Source organism: Notolepis coatsorum (genome assembly GCF_963971535.1).
Source record: "Notolepis coatsorum genome assembly, chromosome: 11".
Classification (NCBI taxonomy): domain Eukaryota; kingdom Metazoa; phylum Chordata; class Actinopteri; order Aulopiformes; family Paralepididae; genus Notolepis; species Notolepis coatsorum.
In genome coordinates this window covers 40,641,766-40,659,224 of record NC_140175.1, presented here as the reverse complement: position 1 = coordinate 40,659,224, position 17,459 = coordinate 40,641,766, and the positions used below count along the sequence as shown (strand labels likewise).

Here is a 17,459-nt window from a genome sequence, read left to right as displayed (position 1 = left end):
AATCTAATTAAAATATATAATTATCAGAGTTTGAGCAAGATAACTACAATACCCAGCATCCCCTGGTGCATCGGACACTTTTGCGTGCAGTAGGCTCTATATAATTATATTATGGTAATTCTGCGTGGAGTTGTGAAGTTACACATGAACCAGATTTTGTGCCAGGTTTTTTATGCCCTAAAGCAGTTGTTCTCAAACCCTTTCCTGTGAAGGACCCCCAAATTCATATATTCAAATTCATACCCATCTGAGAAGGTATTTGTTGCACATGATTTGGTCCAGAATTCTTTTAGCTGTCTATACTGTAGGTGGGAAGATAACAGAGGACGTGACTAAAGGGACTGAATACAGAACATGTCCTCACCCTGTAAAAGGCAAATCCACCCAAAATCTATACTCTCACACAATATAGATTGTTTAGCTGTGAAAGGATATTGAGCAGTGCGAGGAACCTTGCTGGAGATATTGATCTGAATCATGCTGAGTAGCTCTGCTTTCATCTCTGACAGGGCCATTCCACTGACATCCACCCCTCACCCTGCAGTAGGAATCCTCATCCAGAGTTTGTTTGTACAGAGGGGTTGCCAGCTATTTCATCAAAAGTGCATTCTTGGAGGCGCCTGGCTGACCAACATTCACTTACTGTAGCAGCCCGGAGACCATTTGTCACAATGGCATTGATTATACCTATGGCCGATTGAACAAAACATCCTAAGGTTTTTCTAATTAAGATTTCACTTGAGGTTTTATTTTTCCTACGTTTAGGAAATTGCCTAAGACAGTTGCAACAAACATCTAAGGCTGATTCCTAATGTAAGGTTTAAGAACAGAAGACTGAGAGGAAGACGGAGTAAGGGAGACAGGGGATGGGACTGGTGGGATTTGATTCCAGGCCAACAGGTGTATTATGTAGTTTCACATGTGTGGGGTTTTAACCACTAGGCCAGGGGTGGCCAACCAGTCAGAGACTAAGAGCCACAAAAATTACTGTGGTACCACAAAGAGTCACAGCATACCAGCGTTTCTCAACCTTTTTTTCAGTCACGGCACCCTTCATGTGTTTATAGGTCCCACCCTCTGGCCTCTGAAGTTGCTAATCTCCTTTTTATTTGGGCCTCACAGGGTTAAAAGTACCCTGTGAGACCCCCGGTTGCAAAATTACTAAATCACTTTTAGCCATTAAAAAAGAAAAAAGTCTGTACATGTTTATTTAACACATTGAGTGCCACGCCCCTTCCGGGAAGTGACCCCTTCCTTGCCATCCATTAACCCCATGTAAACGTAGTTGTACTTTGTAGACCTAAACCTATATTTTATAGTATAGCTATGGGTCTAATAACGCCGTCGAGTCTCATTGAGCTGCTTCTGGTCAACGTGCAAAAAACAGATAATTTTTTCATTCGTACATTTCGTACACCGTTTTGAATATGAACATAGTCCGGCCGCTTCTGAGCAATTCCAGGGGAAAGACACGAAAACAGCGTTTTTGTGTAATTCAATAAACACGTTGTAATTTTTTGCCCGACTATCGGATCTTCCTGAAATCAATGCTAGATCATCCTTTGTCGTGCACGCATGCAATGTGATTTAGACCGGCGCCCCCCCCCCCCCTGCAACCCAACGGCATACAGCCAAACAGCTATAACGCAGATAGCTTCAATCGCAGTAGAAATAAATATCAGATCAACGCAAGCTTTCATATATGGTGTCCTTACCTGGTCTCTGAAGTAATGCAAAAAAAAGAATCCAATAATCTCATCGCCATTCCAGTTATCCACAGTGATCGTGCCTCCGACGTTGTTGTACATTGCACTTCAACGGGCGGGCGGGGTCAGTAGTCCAAACCATTCCTAGAAGCGTGTGTTTTGCCGGAGTGTTTAGGACCCGCCCCCATGCCACAGCTCGGTAGAGAAAAGAAACCAACCCGTTTTCTAACGGGGTGCATTACTGGCCGAAGGCGTTAGAGGGCGGTATAATACCGTCTGCCAGCTCAGACACACTCGGAACAGTATGCACAAGGTGCCCCGCTGAATTATGAATGGCAATAGATAATAAAAGAAATACTGTGACAGAAACGTAGATCTACGTTTTCGGCACTCAACGGTTGGCCCACAGAAACGTAGATCTACGTGAACGGCAGTCAATGTGTTAAAGGGGAACTATCTTACTATTTCTTTCACTATTTGGGCAATTTTACACAATTCCTGTGAGTCTATGGAACACATCTGTATGTTTTTTTCCAAAAAAATTCATTGTTTTGTATTTCTAATCAAGTATTTGATTAGACATTGTAACATTGTAAGACGAAATAAGTGGAGTTTAGAAGCTGTAAGCTGAATACAAGTTGTAACTGAGGGGTACAATTCCCTGACTGTATTGATAAGTATGGTATCATTAAACCACTACCGCTTTATGTACTTTAATTACTGGCCATACAGTACATGATATATAAATATGATGAACACTTCCAACAATGAATCGGTTCCACACAAAGGTGTAATCAAGTATTTATTGCAGCAAAAGGTACATAATATACTTCTCTATTTTACTTTGGATGCGCTTATAAGGCAAAGGAATGTGCGTAGGCAAATCAATAATGAATGTCCATTCTCTGGTTACGCAGGAGGTAATTATACAACCTGAATCTTAGGGAATTATATCTATGGTACACTAGTAATATATAGCGGAGATACTGGAAGGGTCCCCCCGGTTGTAAGCCAGCAGGGGTAGAGGATCTGTCGGTAGTAGAGAGTCTGGTCAACGATGACTAAGGAGACTCCAAGTACAGGAGACGGTGCAATAGTCTCTTGATCCACAGACGAATACAGCTGTTCTCCGTAGACTGTAGCTCCACAGTGAAGAAAGCTAGCCGGCCTCAGGCTCTCTGAGGCGCAGACTCGACGTGGCTCCTCACAGGGTAAATCCCACACGTGTAGGCGTCGGCGATTCTCCGCTCCATAAATCACAGGACCAAAACAAATATAATCCAGCCGCAAAGGGCTATGTAGTCGTCGGGTAGATTAATCCAGTGTACATGTCCACACGGTTCTCGTCTAGGTCTCCTCGGGTGAAAGCGCCATTAAAGCAGCCCAGCCTGGATAAGCACTCTAGCTGATACGAGGAAGCGTTGGTGATGCTGGTCACTGTAGAACTTTAGCCGCACGATACACTATACACAAATAGACTATTACTGACTTAATAGAAATATGTCGCACTCGACGGTATAGCGCCAAACTCTGACAATTCAGTTATTAATTTGCACGCGGTCTCAATGCTCTTATTTGGGGCCAAACAGGCCATACTTCACCGCACGGAGTATCGTGGGTGAGGCTTCAACTTATTGGGTAACTCTACTTCTGTATTCACCTGCGCCATATTTATATGCACGGCGAACAATCTAGTGCCAACCTCATTTCTGTCTCGTATCCCTGGGCAAGGCCGGGCATGTACAGACATGTCTTGACGGTGGCCTTGAACCTGACTCTTGAGGCATGGCCCTGGCGCCTGTGGACCGCTGTCCAATAGGAGAATGAAATATTATGGTCTGTACTAGGCTAAAGGGATATTCCGTGTATATGTACAAGGAATATACAAGGGATATCAAACGATATACAAATACTATGCAATATATATCAATCAATAAATATATATATTCGGTTTAATCTGATCCTTTGTAACAGCCGCCTCCTAATTAGTCCCACCTAATTAGCTAAGCAGAGACAGATTAACCGCACTGTCCACTACTCAATGTCTGTTGTGAGGGGTCGGGCAGTTCACAAAGTCATGGGGTCATGGTCGTCATCGATAGTATCGGGGAGCCTTGGCAGTTCTATTAGCCTCGCCACGGGTCGGGTGTAGATCCGTCCTTGGACGAGCACTTCGGCTGCTCGGACCTTTCCGTCGGCACCGGTGATCACTTTGCTTACGCGGCCAGCCGGCCACATAGCTCGGGGTAGTGACTGGTCGATAATCATGACGACTGTTCCTTCTGTCAAATTGTCTCTCTCTTTCACCCATTTCTGGCGGGTCTGTAGAGACGGTAGATAGTGGAGTAGGAAGCTGTTCCAAAACTTGTCAGCCAATACTTGACTGTACCTCCACATTCTTCGGCCGTTCGCTTCTTCAGGCCTGTACATTGTCTGTGGTAGCGCGGGGTCTCGTGGAGTCTGACCACAAGATTGTTCTTTGCACCGGAATGGTGAGTTCACGTTGGATTAACGTGGCGAGTTGCGCTCCTGCTAGGGCTGCGCAGAGCTCTAGACGCAGGATAGATTGTTGCTTTCGTGGGGCTATTCTTGAGCGAGCCAGGATGAAAGCAGTATGTATTTCTCCTCCCTCCTCTTGGGCACGCAAGTAGGCCACCGAACCGTAGGCTACTTCGGAGGCGTCGCTGAAGACGTGCAGGTCCATCTGGCACGTCTCCGACCTCACTGTGGGTGGGAAGTAGCTGCGGCGTATATGTTGACACCTGGGAGTGAGCTGAGTTCCGTCTCCCACTCTCTCCATGTGGATGCAAGGTGTTCGGGTATGGGGTCGTCCCAGCCCTGGTCCTTGTCCCATAACGCTCTTACAATCATCTTTGCCCTGGTGGTGTAAGGTAGAATACATCCCAACGGGTCATATTGTCTGGCGAGTGTTCTGTATACACTCCGTCTGGTGGTCGGTAGTGCAGTCGACCTTCCCTGCTCCTTGGTCAGGGGTGTGTGTTTATAATGGAGCGAGTCTGTTTTGAAGCGCCAGACTAGTCCTAATGTCATTTCTTGGGCTTCTCCTGGGATGGTCGCCATCCAGGTCTCGCTGCTTGCTGCCTTGTCCTCGGGGGAGAGGCTGCGCAATACTTGCGGGTCGCTGCTGGCCCACTGCCTGAGATCAAAGCCGCCTTTGATCAGGGAGGCGCGGAGCTTGAGTAGAAGGGCCTCGGCTTCTTCTGGCGTCGAGACGCTTTGCAGACAGTTGTCCACGTAGAAACTATTTCCTACACTTTGTCGGACCTCTTCATCAGCTGCTGGGTCCTCTGCGACGTGCTTTTGCAGTGCAAACGTAGCACAGCATGGGCTGCATGTGGTTCCGAAAGGGAGGACTTCCCCTTGATAGATGGCTGGTCGCTCATCCCCGATCCTCTCTCTCCATAGGAACCGCAGCAGGGGCTTGTCCTCCTCCACTAGTCTCACCTGCAGGAACATCCCTTTGATGTCGCCGCTGATGGCCACCTTGTCTTGGCGGAAACGTAGTAACGCGCCTAGTAGAGAGGGGCCGAGTGTTGGGCCGGGCAAGAGCTCTTTATTCAGATTTTGTGATCCGATCTGGTAGCTGCAGTTGAACACAATACGATCCTTGCCGTTGTGGTGGACTTTGTGGTGCGGCACGTACCATGATTCGGTCGTCTGATCGGCCTCTTTAATGTCAATTTTCTTTATGTGTCCCGCTGTGATTAGCTTGTTAATCTCAGCGCGGTACACTGTCTCTTGAGCGGGGTCTCTGGCTAGGCGCCGCTCTGTGTTCAATAGATACCGCTCCGTCGCTTCTTTTGGGGCGTGGAAGGTAGGCATACCCTCTCGCCTCAGGAGTGGAGTTGCGTATCTCATCACTCCGTTGACTTTGACTCTCTTTGTCCCCTGCTCGAGGAGGGCTATAGCGTAAATGTCTTCCTTGGAACGAATGTCTTTCTTTTCGTTCTTAAAGGGCATTGTCTCTAGTGTCCATAGCCTCTCGACATGCTGTAGGAGGGTGGTGTCTTCTTCTGTCACTCTGGAGTGGAGGCAGTTAGTGGCTGCTGTTCGGTTAAGAGACTTAGCGAGGGGGCCTTGTAATGTCCATCCTAGGCGGGTCTCGACTGCTGCAGGACAGCCTCTGGGCCCTGTGTGGACCCGGTCAATCGGGACGATGAGGTCTGCATGGTCGGAGCCTATCAGCAGGGTCGGGGTGGCACCGTCTATGAGCGGTATAGGTAGTTGACGCAGGTGCACATATTTATCCATCAGCTTGGCGATGGGGTAGGTGTACTGCGACAGGCCTATTTCTTGGCTGGTGAAAGCGTTAGTAATCCTATACCGTCTCTCTGGCTGCCCGCTTGCTGCGATAGTGAAGGAGACATTCTCGCCCTTTATCGTCTTTAGATCTCTTCTTATTGTCCGAATCGTCATCTGGTTTTCGCTCCCCCGCAGCCCCAGCTGGGCCGCAGCGGACGCGAGGAGAAGGGTCTTCTCTGACCCGTCGTCAAGGACGGCGTAAGTGTCCATGACCTTATCTTGGTAACTCAGTGTTACGCGGACCACCTTTAAGAGCACCCGGGCGCCCCCGCTGCTGGCGGGGTCAATGTACATAACACTTGCCTTTGTGCTGCTTGAGGGTGCAGGCTTTCTTCTGTTACTGTCGTGTAGGACATCTAGGTGGGCTCCGTCACACCGATTACACCTCTTCTTTAAGCGGCAATCGGCTGCCATGTGACTGCGCGCACATCGGTAACAGCGTCGGTTGGACTTTATCCATTGACTCACCTCGTCGGCGGTCATCTTCTTGAACGTGTCACATTGTGACAACCAGTGTTCCTTTTCGCAGTACGGGCACACCATCTTCCACTTCTCTTTCATCGAGGGGGTACTGTGGTTCTTGCTGCTCGGTACTGATTCTGATTGGTGCATGACGGTCACCAATCTTCGGCCATCGTTTGCTCTCCTAGGTCCCTCTCTGGAGCTTGGGGTGCTCCGCATGAACGTATCCAACCGTAGGCTGTTGACTTCTCTCGCCAGGAAGTCGGCTAGGTCTAGGAGGGATGGCTCGGGACCGTTAGGATCACGGTGGTCTCTTTGCCGCCTGAAGCGCTCTTGTCGGGCGGGCGGAAGCTTCTCTAAAATCCTCTCGACATTAGAGTTTGCGTACAGTTCGTGCATACCCTTTTCTCTTTGCGCCCCCAGCATCCCTACCAGGGATTGTACCTTGATAGACAGGTCATCTAGTGAGCGATTGTCTGTGGCTGGGGGTAGGCGGTCAATATGCCTTATCTCTTGTATTACGTAGTCCCATATGCGTCCATATCTTTGGTCGAGTGCTGCTAGAGCCGCTGTGTATGGGGTAGTAGAGGTGGCATAGGCCAGCGCTATATTGTGCGCTCGGGGCACCTTGAGGTGCTTCAGTAGGATAGCATACTTGTACGGTTCATCAGCTACATCGGACATCATTGTCTCTAAGCACATTCGTAGCTCCGTGTACTGTGCTCTGTTCTCGTGGGTGAAGTCCGGAAACGTCGGTGTGCCAATGTATGATGCCATGGATGGCTGGCACATCGGTGAGCGTTGGAAGAGAGGCCTCCTAGGCGAGTCTCCTCTTACGCCTCTTGGTGGGCTGGTACCTGCTGGGTACCATGGCCCGCGTATCCAGGTGCTGTTCCTCGGGGCTGGTCGTGCGTCAAGCTCACCCGTGAATTGAGTCGGGGGTCTGTAGCGCAGAGCCGCGGGGGTAGAGCCTGGGCTGTACTGGACCTCCTGGTCCTGTGGAGTACTGTGCTGCTGTCGGGCTTGACTCTCCTCCTCTCCCTCTTCTTCTTCCTCTGGCAGGTCCTCTAGATCCTGTAGTCGTCTATTTAGCCTCTCCGCGGTGTAGACCGTTTCTTCCTTGTAGCTGGGTCTCACTTGGACCGGTCGGGGAAGGGGTTCGGAGGGGGGTATAGGCTCTCTCTGGTGGTCGGGCTCAGGGTCGCTTGATCGGGTAGGGGAGGGTGCCCTTGACCCTTGTCTTGACGAGGCCCTGGAACCCCGTGCGGAGGGAGGGGGTGTTGCCCTGGTGATCAGCTGCTTCATTATCTGCGCTTGTAATCGGTCGCGCTCGGCTTCGCGTTTGGTGAGAGCGAGGTCGCGCTCTGCTTCTCTTTGGGCACCGGCAGCGGCGCGCTGGGCTTCGGCGGCGGCGCGCTGGGCTTCGGCCCGGTCCCTTACCATATTCTCTTCCGTCTGAAGGCGTCTAATCTCTAGACGTATACGATCTTCGTCGCTCCGTTGCTGCGCCTAAAGGCGTTCTCTTTCCATGGAAGAATGTTCGCGCTCACTAAGCGTCTGTGCTTGGAGTTGATCGCGCTCTGTTGAGGCTGCTAGGCTGGCGAGGAATGCCTGTGCCAGCATCTTGTCCGCCTCGCTGGGGGAAGACGCTGGTTGAGGTGATCCGCTCCTGGCAGTACTCGTTGGAGATCTGTTCTCCTGTGGCGAGTCCTGGAGATCCATCTCCGGGGTGCTCTCCTCTTCTTGTAGCGGGTAGAGTTCCATCCCTGGAGAGCTGTCTTTATCCTGGAGCTCTCCGGGGACTACTTCTTCGGTCTTGGCGGGGGGTAAAGTCATGTCGGGTCCCTCCTGGTCCCTACCGTGAGCTTGGTCAGTTACGTTAGAACCCACTAGGGCCTCTATTGGCGGGGTAGCCTGGTCGATAGGGTCGGACATAATTTTACTATCTACTTTTTCCGCGTTTACCGTCTGTAGAAAGCTAGGTAGTATATTGGCAACGTAATCCTCTAAGTACTGAGGTGTCTGCCGTCTACGCTGCGGGCGATCTACTTTAGGAGAACCGTTTTGTGCAGTGTTCATCATAGGCCATGTCAATATTAATACCACTATATTAATATTACACTAGTTACCCTCCGGCTCGAAGGACCAATTGTAACTGAGGGGTACAATTCCCTGACTGTATTGATAAGTATGGTATCATTAAACCACTACCGCTTTATGTACTTTAATTACTGGCCATACAGTACATGATATATAAATATGATGAACACTTCCAACAATGAATCGGTTCCACACAAAGGTGTAATCAAGTATTTATTGCAGCAAAAGGTACATAATATACTTCTCTATTTTACTTTGGATGCGCTTATAAGGCAAAGGAATGTGCGTAGGCAAATCAATAATGAATGTCCATTCTCTGGTTACGCAGGAGGTAATTATACAACCTGAATCTTAGGGAATTATATCTATGGTACACTAGTAATATATAGCGGGAGATACTGGAAGGGTCCCCCCGGTTGTAAGCCAGCAGGGGTAGAGGATCTGTCGGTAGTAGAGAGTCTGGTCAACGATGACTAAGGAGACTCCAAGTACAGGAGACGGTGCAATAGTCTCTTGATCCACAGACGAATACAGCTGTTCTCCGTAGACTGTAGCTCCACAGTGAAGAAAGCTAGCCGGCCTCAGGCTCTCTGAGGCGCAGACTCGACGTGGCTCCTCACAGGGTAAATCCCACACGTGTAGGCGTCGGCGATTCTCCGCTCCATAAATCACAGGACCAAAACAAATATAATCCAGCCGCAAAGGGCTATGTAGTCGTCGGGTAGATTAATCCAGTGTACATGTCCACACGGTTCTCGTCTAGGTCTCCTCGGGTGAAAGCGCCATGAAAGCAGCCCAGCCTGGATAAGCACTCTAGCTGATACGAGGAAGCGTTGGTGATGCTGGTCACTGTAGAACTTTAGCCGCACGATACACTATACACAAATAGACTATTACTGACTTAATAGAAATATGTCGCACTCGACGGTATAGCGCCAAACTCTGACAATTCAGTTATTAATTCGCACGCGGTCTCAATGCTCTTATTTGGGGCCAAACAGGCCATACTTCACCGCACGGAGTATCGTGGGTGAGGCTTCAACTTATTGGGTAACTCTACTTCTGTATTCACCTGCGCCATATTTATATGCACGGCGAACAATCTAGTGCCAACCTCATTTCTGTCTCGTATCCCTGGGCAAGGCCGGGCATGTACAGACATGTCTTGACGGTGGCCTTGAACCTGACTCTGGAGGCATGGCCCTGGCGCCTGTGGACCGCTGTCCAATAGGAGAATGAAATATTATGGTCTGTACTAGGCTAAAGGGATATTCCGTGTATATGTACAAGGAATATACAAGGGATATCAAACGATATACAAATACTATGCAATATATATCAATCAATAAATATATATATTCGGTTTAATCTGATCCTTTGTAACACAAGTCATAGGAACACCCACGATATAGTGTTCTTCCCCCTTCCTACTGTATAAGAAAGAGGAAAATCGCAAAACGCAGAAATGCTACAGTAAAATGGTAACGTTAATACACTATTGACACATGTATTGACAGTTGCAGAGTAATGAGTTGACAACTTCTGTCCATAATAAATATAACCCTGACAGTGAATCAATGGCTCAGCTTCAACTCCCATATGAAATGCTCGCACACACACATGGAGGAGTACGACGTACTGTATGTACTTACTGATTCGATACTTTCTTTCGGTCCCGAAGACTTGGTACAGGCTAGCTCCCTTCTTTAGCAACAGTCAGGAAATCACAGCAACATTATAAAGTCCTTCGTCTTTGCAAAAAGCCAAAAACGAACTTGGCCCATTGCTTGTGGAGCACGATATCGTTAGGAAATGAGTGCAAGGACGTATTCGCTGCTTGCTCGTTTTGGTCATAACGTCAATGTTACACTAACTTCCTCGAATTGTTGATTGTGGGCGCCGGTGGCTACAACCACAGAAGGAGCTGAGGTATGCAGATCAGCAGCGTCTTGCTATGTAGGATAGCGAGTCAAATCAGAATGTCTTGGTTCAGTGGGGGAGGATCTTGTCTCATATGAACTGGAGCAATCCGCCAAAATGAGAATTTGAGACTCATACAGTTTTGGTACAACCCCACACTGCTAGAAAACAATGCTAAACACTGGAAAAGGTCCTGTTGTTCAGCCTCACAATGTTATTGGATAGTAAATGTGTTTATAGGTCCCACCCTCTGGCCTCTGATGTTGCTAATGTCTTTTTTATTTGGGCCTCGCAGGGTTAACCTCTTAAGCCTGAGCGGTCCGGTACTGGACCGCAAATTACATCACATCATAAATCCATCTCTACAGAATGTATGAATTAATGTCACGTTTTCTTTTCAAATGTAGCCTAGAGTAAAGACCCTAACCAATCAATGTGTATATTTTCAGCATTACATTTGTTTACCAATGATTTTAACTGTTTACAATTTACTCAAGCCTAGTAACAGACACAATATTTCTGACACTGGGAATACATTCCCTGAGATCCATAGATGTCCCTAGAATCAGATACCAAGAACATGCAAATAGCCAATAAAAAAAAAAAGTCTGTAAATGTTTATTCTACGTTCTTATGAAATGAATGGCATTTATATATATAAAAAATATATATATATATATTATAATAATAATAAATTCTTTTAATAATTTTTTTGGATGGAGGAGCCGCACATTGAAGGGTAAAGAGGCGCAGGTTGGCCACCCCTGCACTAGGCCTACTACACCATCTATGGGTCCCCGTTAGGTTGACCACCCCTCACTAGGCCTACTACACCATCTATGGGTCCCTGTTAGGTTGGCCACCCCTCACTAGGTCTACTACACCATCTCTGGGTCCCCGTTAGGTTGGCCACCCCTCACTAGGCCTACTACACCATCTCTTGGTCCCCGTTAGGTTGGCCACCCCTCACTAGGTCTACTACACCATCTCTGGGTCCCTGTTAGGTTGGCCACCCCTCACTAGGCCTACTACACCATCTATGGGTCCCCGTTAGGTTGGCCACCCCTCACTAGGTCTACTACACCATCTCTGGGTCCCCGTTAGGTTGGCCACCCCTCACTAGGTCTACTACACCATCTCTGGGTGCCCGTTAGGTTGGTTTTGACATCATACCAAGCTGCACCTCGTCTCACGTGACGGTGCTCTGAATTCCAGCTTATTGTGGCCAGGTTCCAAGTTAGACACAGGCAAACCTCTGTCCCATACGACTGTAAACAACACTCCGTCTCCACTTGAAGAAAATCTCTATTCAGACATCATCACACAGTACACACCAGCACGTGCCCTCCACTCCCAGGGTGCATCTGTCTTTCTGTCTCTAGGACTAACAAGATACAGGCTATCTATCTGTCTCTAGGACTAACAAGATGTAGGCTATCTATCTGTCTCTAGGGCTAACAAGATGCAGGCTATCTGTCTGTATCTGTCTCTAGGACTAACAAGATGCAGGCTATCTGTCAGTCTCTAGGGCTAACACGATGCAGGCTATCTATCTGTCTCTAGGGCTAACACGATGCAGGCTATCTGTCTGTATCTGTCTCTAGGACTAACAAGATGCAGGCTGTCTGTCTGTATCTGTCTCTAGGACTAACAAGATGCAGGATATCTGTCTATCTGTCTCTAAGGCCAACAAGTTGCAGGATATCTGTCTATCTGTCTCTAAGGCCAACAAGTTGCAACGCTGCCACGCGCCTCTTTGTGGAATGAGCTTTTCGCTAGGGAGGCTAAGTCTTTAGAGATATTTTAAAGCCAGGCTGGGAAGCCCATTGGGATGTAATACTCAGCTATATAATAAACTTGACTGGTGGTGCTGTAGTGCTAGACAGCTACTAACCACAATGACCTGCAGTCAGCTGAGATGGCTGGGAGGGGAATTCATATAACAGAAATGCAACAGAAACTCTCTTTTAGGGGAAATAAACATGTGTTTGGGAAGTTGAATGTGTTGTTCTGGCGGTATTATATACAGCATACAAACATTTCATTACTAGTTTTCCCTGCTCTCACAACAGCCGTTGTCAACTGACCACTTCACACCTGCCGTTCACATCAGTGTCTGTTCATCCAGCTGTATAGAAGAGGCTCATTCTGTTGTTGACTTCTGTCCGTCTTTTCCGTGACTGGACCCAGTGTGGTGACCCACATCATGTTCCTCCTGTATATCAATGAGCAGCTGAGAGAGAGAGAGAGTGCTTTGTCTTTTTCCATCTACCTAGAAATTCCCCTTAACACATCCTGCGCCAAAAACGTCGTACAACGTGTTTCAAGGTCATGCTAATTCTAGCATTCCACGGCGTACAGCGTTATTGAGGTCATATTTAATTTTTTCGCCATGGTATTCATAATGCTATCACCCAGCCTCGGCTGATACAGTGGGAGCTTGCACAACTCTGCAACGCTTCAATACTGCCGCCTGGTGGTGATCGGGCGAGTTACAACCGGAAATGGATCTCTGGTGATCTCCGTGTACCGGGGAAATGCGTCCGGCACTCACATATTGTTGCGGGACTCTAGACACACAGCCGTACATATGGATCGCTGCCATAACTCAATAATTGATATGATTTGGGCGTTTATTATTATTATACAAACCGGAAATGGATCTAGGCGATCCACGTCAAATAAGTGGGATCTTTTTCCTCCAGTCTCATCGGCGAACGGTAAGAGGACGCTGACGTCATTTTCAGCGTGATTGTTTATTGTTATTAATGCAAACTGATCAATATATCACCCATACTACATAAAGCATTTACTGACGATCATGGAATTATAAACACCCCCCCCCCCCCTGTTCATCCGCGCATGATCAGTCATAACCAGCGATGCGTTGCTCATGGGACGAGATTGAACTCCGGGCAACCTAAGTTTTGTGAGCAGAAGCGTGTGCACGCGCGTGCACACAGGAATGCGCTGCACTCGACTGATGCGCCAACTCGCAGTACACACCTGGCAACATATTTATATTCTAGACGGTATTTTCGTATGAATATATGAATGAAAAAGTATAACGTTCCTACATCCGGAACAATAGATAATCGATGTTGAATGGGCCATAGTAATGTCAATTTAGCAATACAATTTAAAAAGTAATAGCCCTGCAAAGAAGGTAAACATCTCCATAGGCTTAGAGTGGTGGCAGAGAGTGGTATGAGACGGGCAAACTGCGTGGCAGTTCATGTGTTAATGGTAAGAATCCATCCCCCTTTGGCCTAACGTTACTCTCTGAAGAAAGCAGCCCAGAATCTGGAGAATGTTCTAGAAACTAAGCCCAGAAACTCCAACTCCTTTTCCTGAAAGGGAGAGAGAGAATTGGAGTGAAGAGAGAGACGGAGACAGAGAGGAAGAGGGAGGGAGAGAGGGAGAGAGAGAGAGAGGGGGGCTGGGGGAGAGAGAGAGAGAGAGAGAGAGAGAGAGAGAGAGAGAGAGAGAGAGAGAGAGAGAGAGAGAGAGAGAGAGAGAGAGAGAGAGAGAGAGAGAGAGAGAGAGAGAGAGAGAGAGAGAGAGAGAGAGAGTTAGAAAGAGAGATACAGACAGACAGACAGACAGACAGACAGACAGACAGACAGACAGACAGACAGACAGACAGACAGACAGACAGTGTCTGTATGAGAGAGAGGAAGAGTGCTAGAGAGAGTGTGAGAAAGAGACAGTTTCTCTGGTATTCCGCCTCAGTGCTTCTCAGGCACTCCAGCCTGCCCACTCTGCTGCGCTGTCTGTCCGCTAACACTAGGGCTTGTGTTTGTGTGTTTGTGTGTGTTTGTTCAGTGGTCAGAGTTCTTTCTCTATGCGGGAGCTTTGTTTGTATCCAGTGAGCTGAACTCCTTGAATTCCCCTCATTACCACACTAGTCTGGATTAGATTATCTGTGTGTGTGTGTGTGTGCGTGTGTGTGTGTGCGTGTGTGCATGTGTGTGTGCATTTGTGTGCTCATGTGTAGTACATGTTTTTGTGCTTCGTTTTTCTAGAGGGGGCTTTTGAAATGTAAAATAATAGACCTAAAATGCTGATAATAAATCATATTCAGCCTATGGATTTACTTTGTCCTAAATAATGCACGTCATACTATATGGCGCTCGCGAGTCGCGACACACATTATGTGGTTATTTTAATAACGGAGCATTGCAAATGTGAATCCTGTGGGATATTTTTAATGAATGAAACCGGGCGTTTGGCTCTGATTCGTTTCATATTCTCCACTGTGGATGTATTTGCTTAACGGAGTGCCCGGATTGTGTTTCATTCAAGCATAAATTGAAGTGTCTTTAAGCGTGGATTGTGGATGTGAATTACGACGAATCTGAATCTGTGGATTGTTGAATTGTATCACTGTCACTCACACGTTATTGTGATTTGTGATATTGTAACTGGGATTAAAATGTCTGAGGAGATGCGCTGTTTGACGGATTTGATGACGTGGACGTGACTTGAGAAAATTGAATGAGCAATTGCAAGCCTTTGACGTTTTGATGAATGAATTTGAGAAAATGCATTTATCTGTTCAAGCACTGTTATCTGATGATGAACAAGAGGGTGATGAACATGACTGGTGTCACTGGTATAAACCAAAGGTTAATCAATTCAATGCATGTATGGATGATGTCCGAAACAGATTAAAACCTGATTAATAGTGAAACTGTATAGCCTCCAATTGCCTCTCTGACACATTATTTTGGGGGTCGCGCCTTGAAAACTTTGGGAACCATGATAGCTACATGATACCTAAGCGCATACAGTACAGATATCCTCATAAGTATCTATTAATTCGTATCAATTAGATACTCTTTGGGCTTGTTTTTATCTACTTATTCTGAAAGAGTTGAACTAATTATTTTCGCTAGAAAGATCTCATTCGATTATTCATTCCATTAAGCCTACTGCCAGCAGGCACATTTAAATAAATATAATCTGATTGATTGGGGTAATGAGGGACTTAAAATGTGCCTATAGATATGCATTTAACTTGTCGGCGAGGCTATTGAGCTGTACTGTATTGTACTACCCATTCTGCAATCTGTTAATAAAGTTTTCAATCAATCAATCAATCAATGGCGTTAGAAAATCAGGATTTCGGGGGGGCAGGTGGCGCACGGTGATTACGTTCGTCACCAACACCGGGAGACACTGGATTCGCCTGTTCGAATCCAGCTCCCGGCGTTGCTATCAGCTTGGCTGGCCTCTCACACTGATACAATTGGCTGTATCAGGGGGTGGGAAAGCTGAAGGGTGGGTCCTGGGCGTTGTGGACAGCGACCCCTACAGTTCGGTCGGGGCGCCTGCTCAGCAAGGGTTGGAACTAAGGAGAGATAGTGTGGCCTCCCACACGCTACACTCTCCCCGGTGAGAACCTGCGCGGCCAGGTTGGCCTGCCCCAGGCTGCACATGCGTCGGAGGAAAGCATGTGACAGTCTCCGGTCTCCCGGACCAACAGTAGGGGAAAGTATGCAACAACCAGGAAGGGTGGGATGGGAGAAAAATCGGGAAAAAAGGAGGGAAGAAAGATAATAATAAAAAAAAAAAAAAAATCAGGATTTCTGCGATCGACACCTGCTGTCTTTTCAGGTGAGGCGGCAGCGCGCAATTATCCTGAGTATCAAGTCTGATTTGAATTAACGAGAGTCCATCAGCGTTCGAGGAACAGGGAAAGCCTGATTTCAAACATCGGGTTAATTGAATCTGGCTAATGGGACTTTTGATCGACTTAGTTGAACCAGGTACGGGGAATAGGGAGGTGTAGTCTGACGTCACTGGTTGTTCCACCCGTATAGGGATTTATCATTGGGAAAATGGATTATCGGCTATTGCACAGAAAGGTACACCATGCCAATGTTAATGCTTTATTTGTTTTAAACGAGGCGATTTAGGAAATACATTGCGTTGGACAGAGGGTGGAACACGAAAACGGCAATGACGTAACCACTACACCTCCCTATAGGGCCCAGATGGCTGTAAAATGTGACGGCCCGTGCACGGAACGTTAAGTGGAAACACAGAGGAATACATTCCTAGTGTAAAGGGTTTCTTTTCCTGGCCTTTGTGTGTGCTCCTGCATCATTGCCACTGTGTATGTTTGTCTGTGCAGGGCGTGCGTCTGGTGGCGCTGGGGGAGCTGTACTTCGACGTGAGCCTGCTGCTGTGGTGCTGTAGCCTGGTGTGGCTGACCCAGCAGGATCTGTGTTCCGCCTACGTGCCCATGCTGATGGTGGCCTTTCCCCTGGTGACCAAGCTGCTGCTGACCAGGGAGTTTAAACACAGAGGTACAGCACTCTTCTTGTTCTTGTTCTTCTTCTTCTTCTTCTTGTTCTTCTTGTTCTTCTTGTTCTTCTTGTTCTTCTTGTTCTTCTTGTTCTTCTTGTTCTTCTTGTTCTTCTTCTTGTTCTTGTTCTTGTTCTTGTTCTTGTTCTTGTTCTTGTTCTTGTTCTTGTTCTTGTTCTTCTTCTTCTTCTTCTTCTTCTTCTTCTTCTTCTTCTTCTTCTTCTTCTTCTTCTTCTTCTTGTTCTTGTTCTTGTTCTGTTCTTGTTCTTGTTCTTGTTCTTCTTCTTCTTCTTCTTCTTCTTCTTCTTCTTCTTCTTCTTCTTCTTCTTCTTCTTCTTCTTCTTCTTCTTCTTCTTCTTCTTCTTCTTCTTCTTCTTCTTCTTGTTCTTGTTCTTCTTGTTCTTGTTCTTGTTCTTGTTCTTGTTCTTGTTCTTGTTCTTGTTCTTGTTCTTGTTCTTGTTCTTGTTCTTGTTCTTGTTCTTTTTCTTTTTCTTTTTCTTTTTCTTTTTCTTTTTCTTTTTCTTTTTCTTCTTCTTCTTCTTCTTCTTCTTCTTCTTCTTCTTCTTCTTCCTTCTTCTTCTTCTTCTTCTTCTTCTTCTTCTTCTTCTTCTTCTTCTTCTTCTTCTTCTTCTTCTT

At 47.1% G+C, this 17,459-nt stretch overlaps 1 protein-coding gene across 1 annotated transcript in view; it reads left to right on the top strand.

Annotated features, from left to right (window-relative positions):
- The window catches only part of ermp1 (endoplasmic reticulum metallopeptidase 1), a 96,455-nt gene that overhangs the window by 60,299 nt on the left and 18,697 nt on the right, over positions 1-17,459 (top strand). Inside the window, exon 9 of the mRNA XM_084324333.1 lies at positions 16,651-16,825. Coding sequence (XP_084180459.1) covers positions 16,651-16,825 — 175 coding nt within the window. The remainder of the gene's footprint in view (positions 1-16,650; positions 16,826-17,459) is intronic.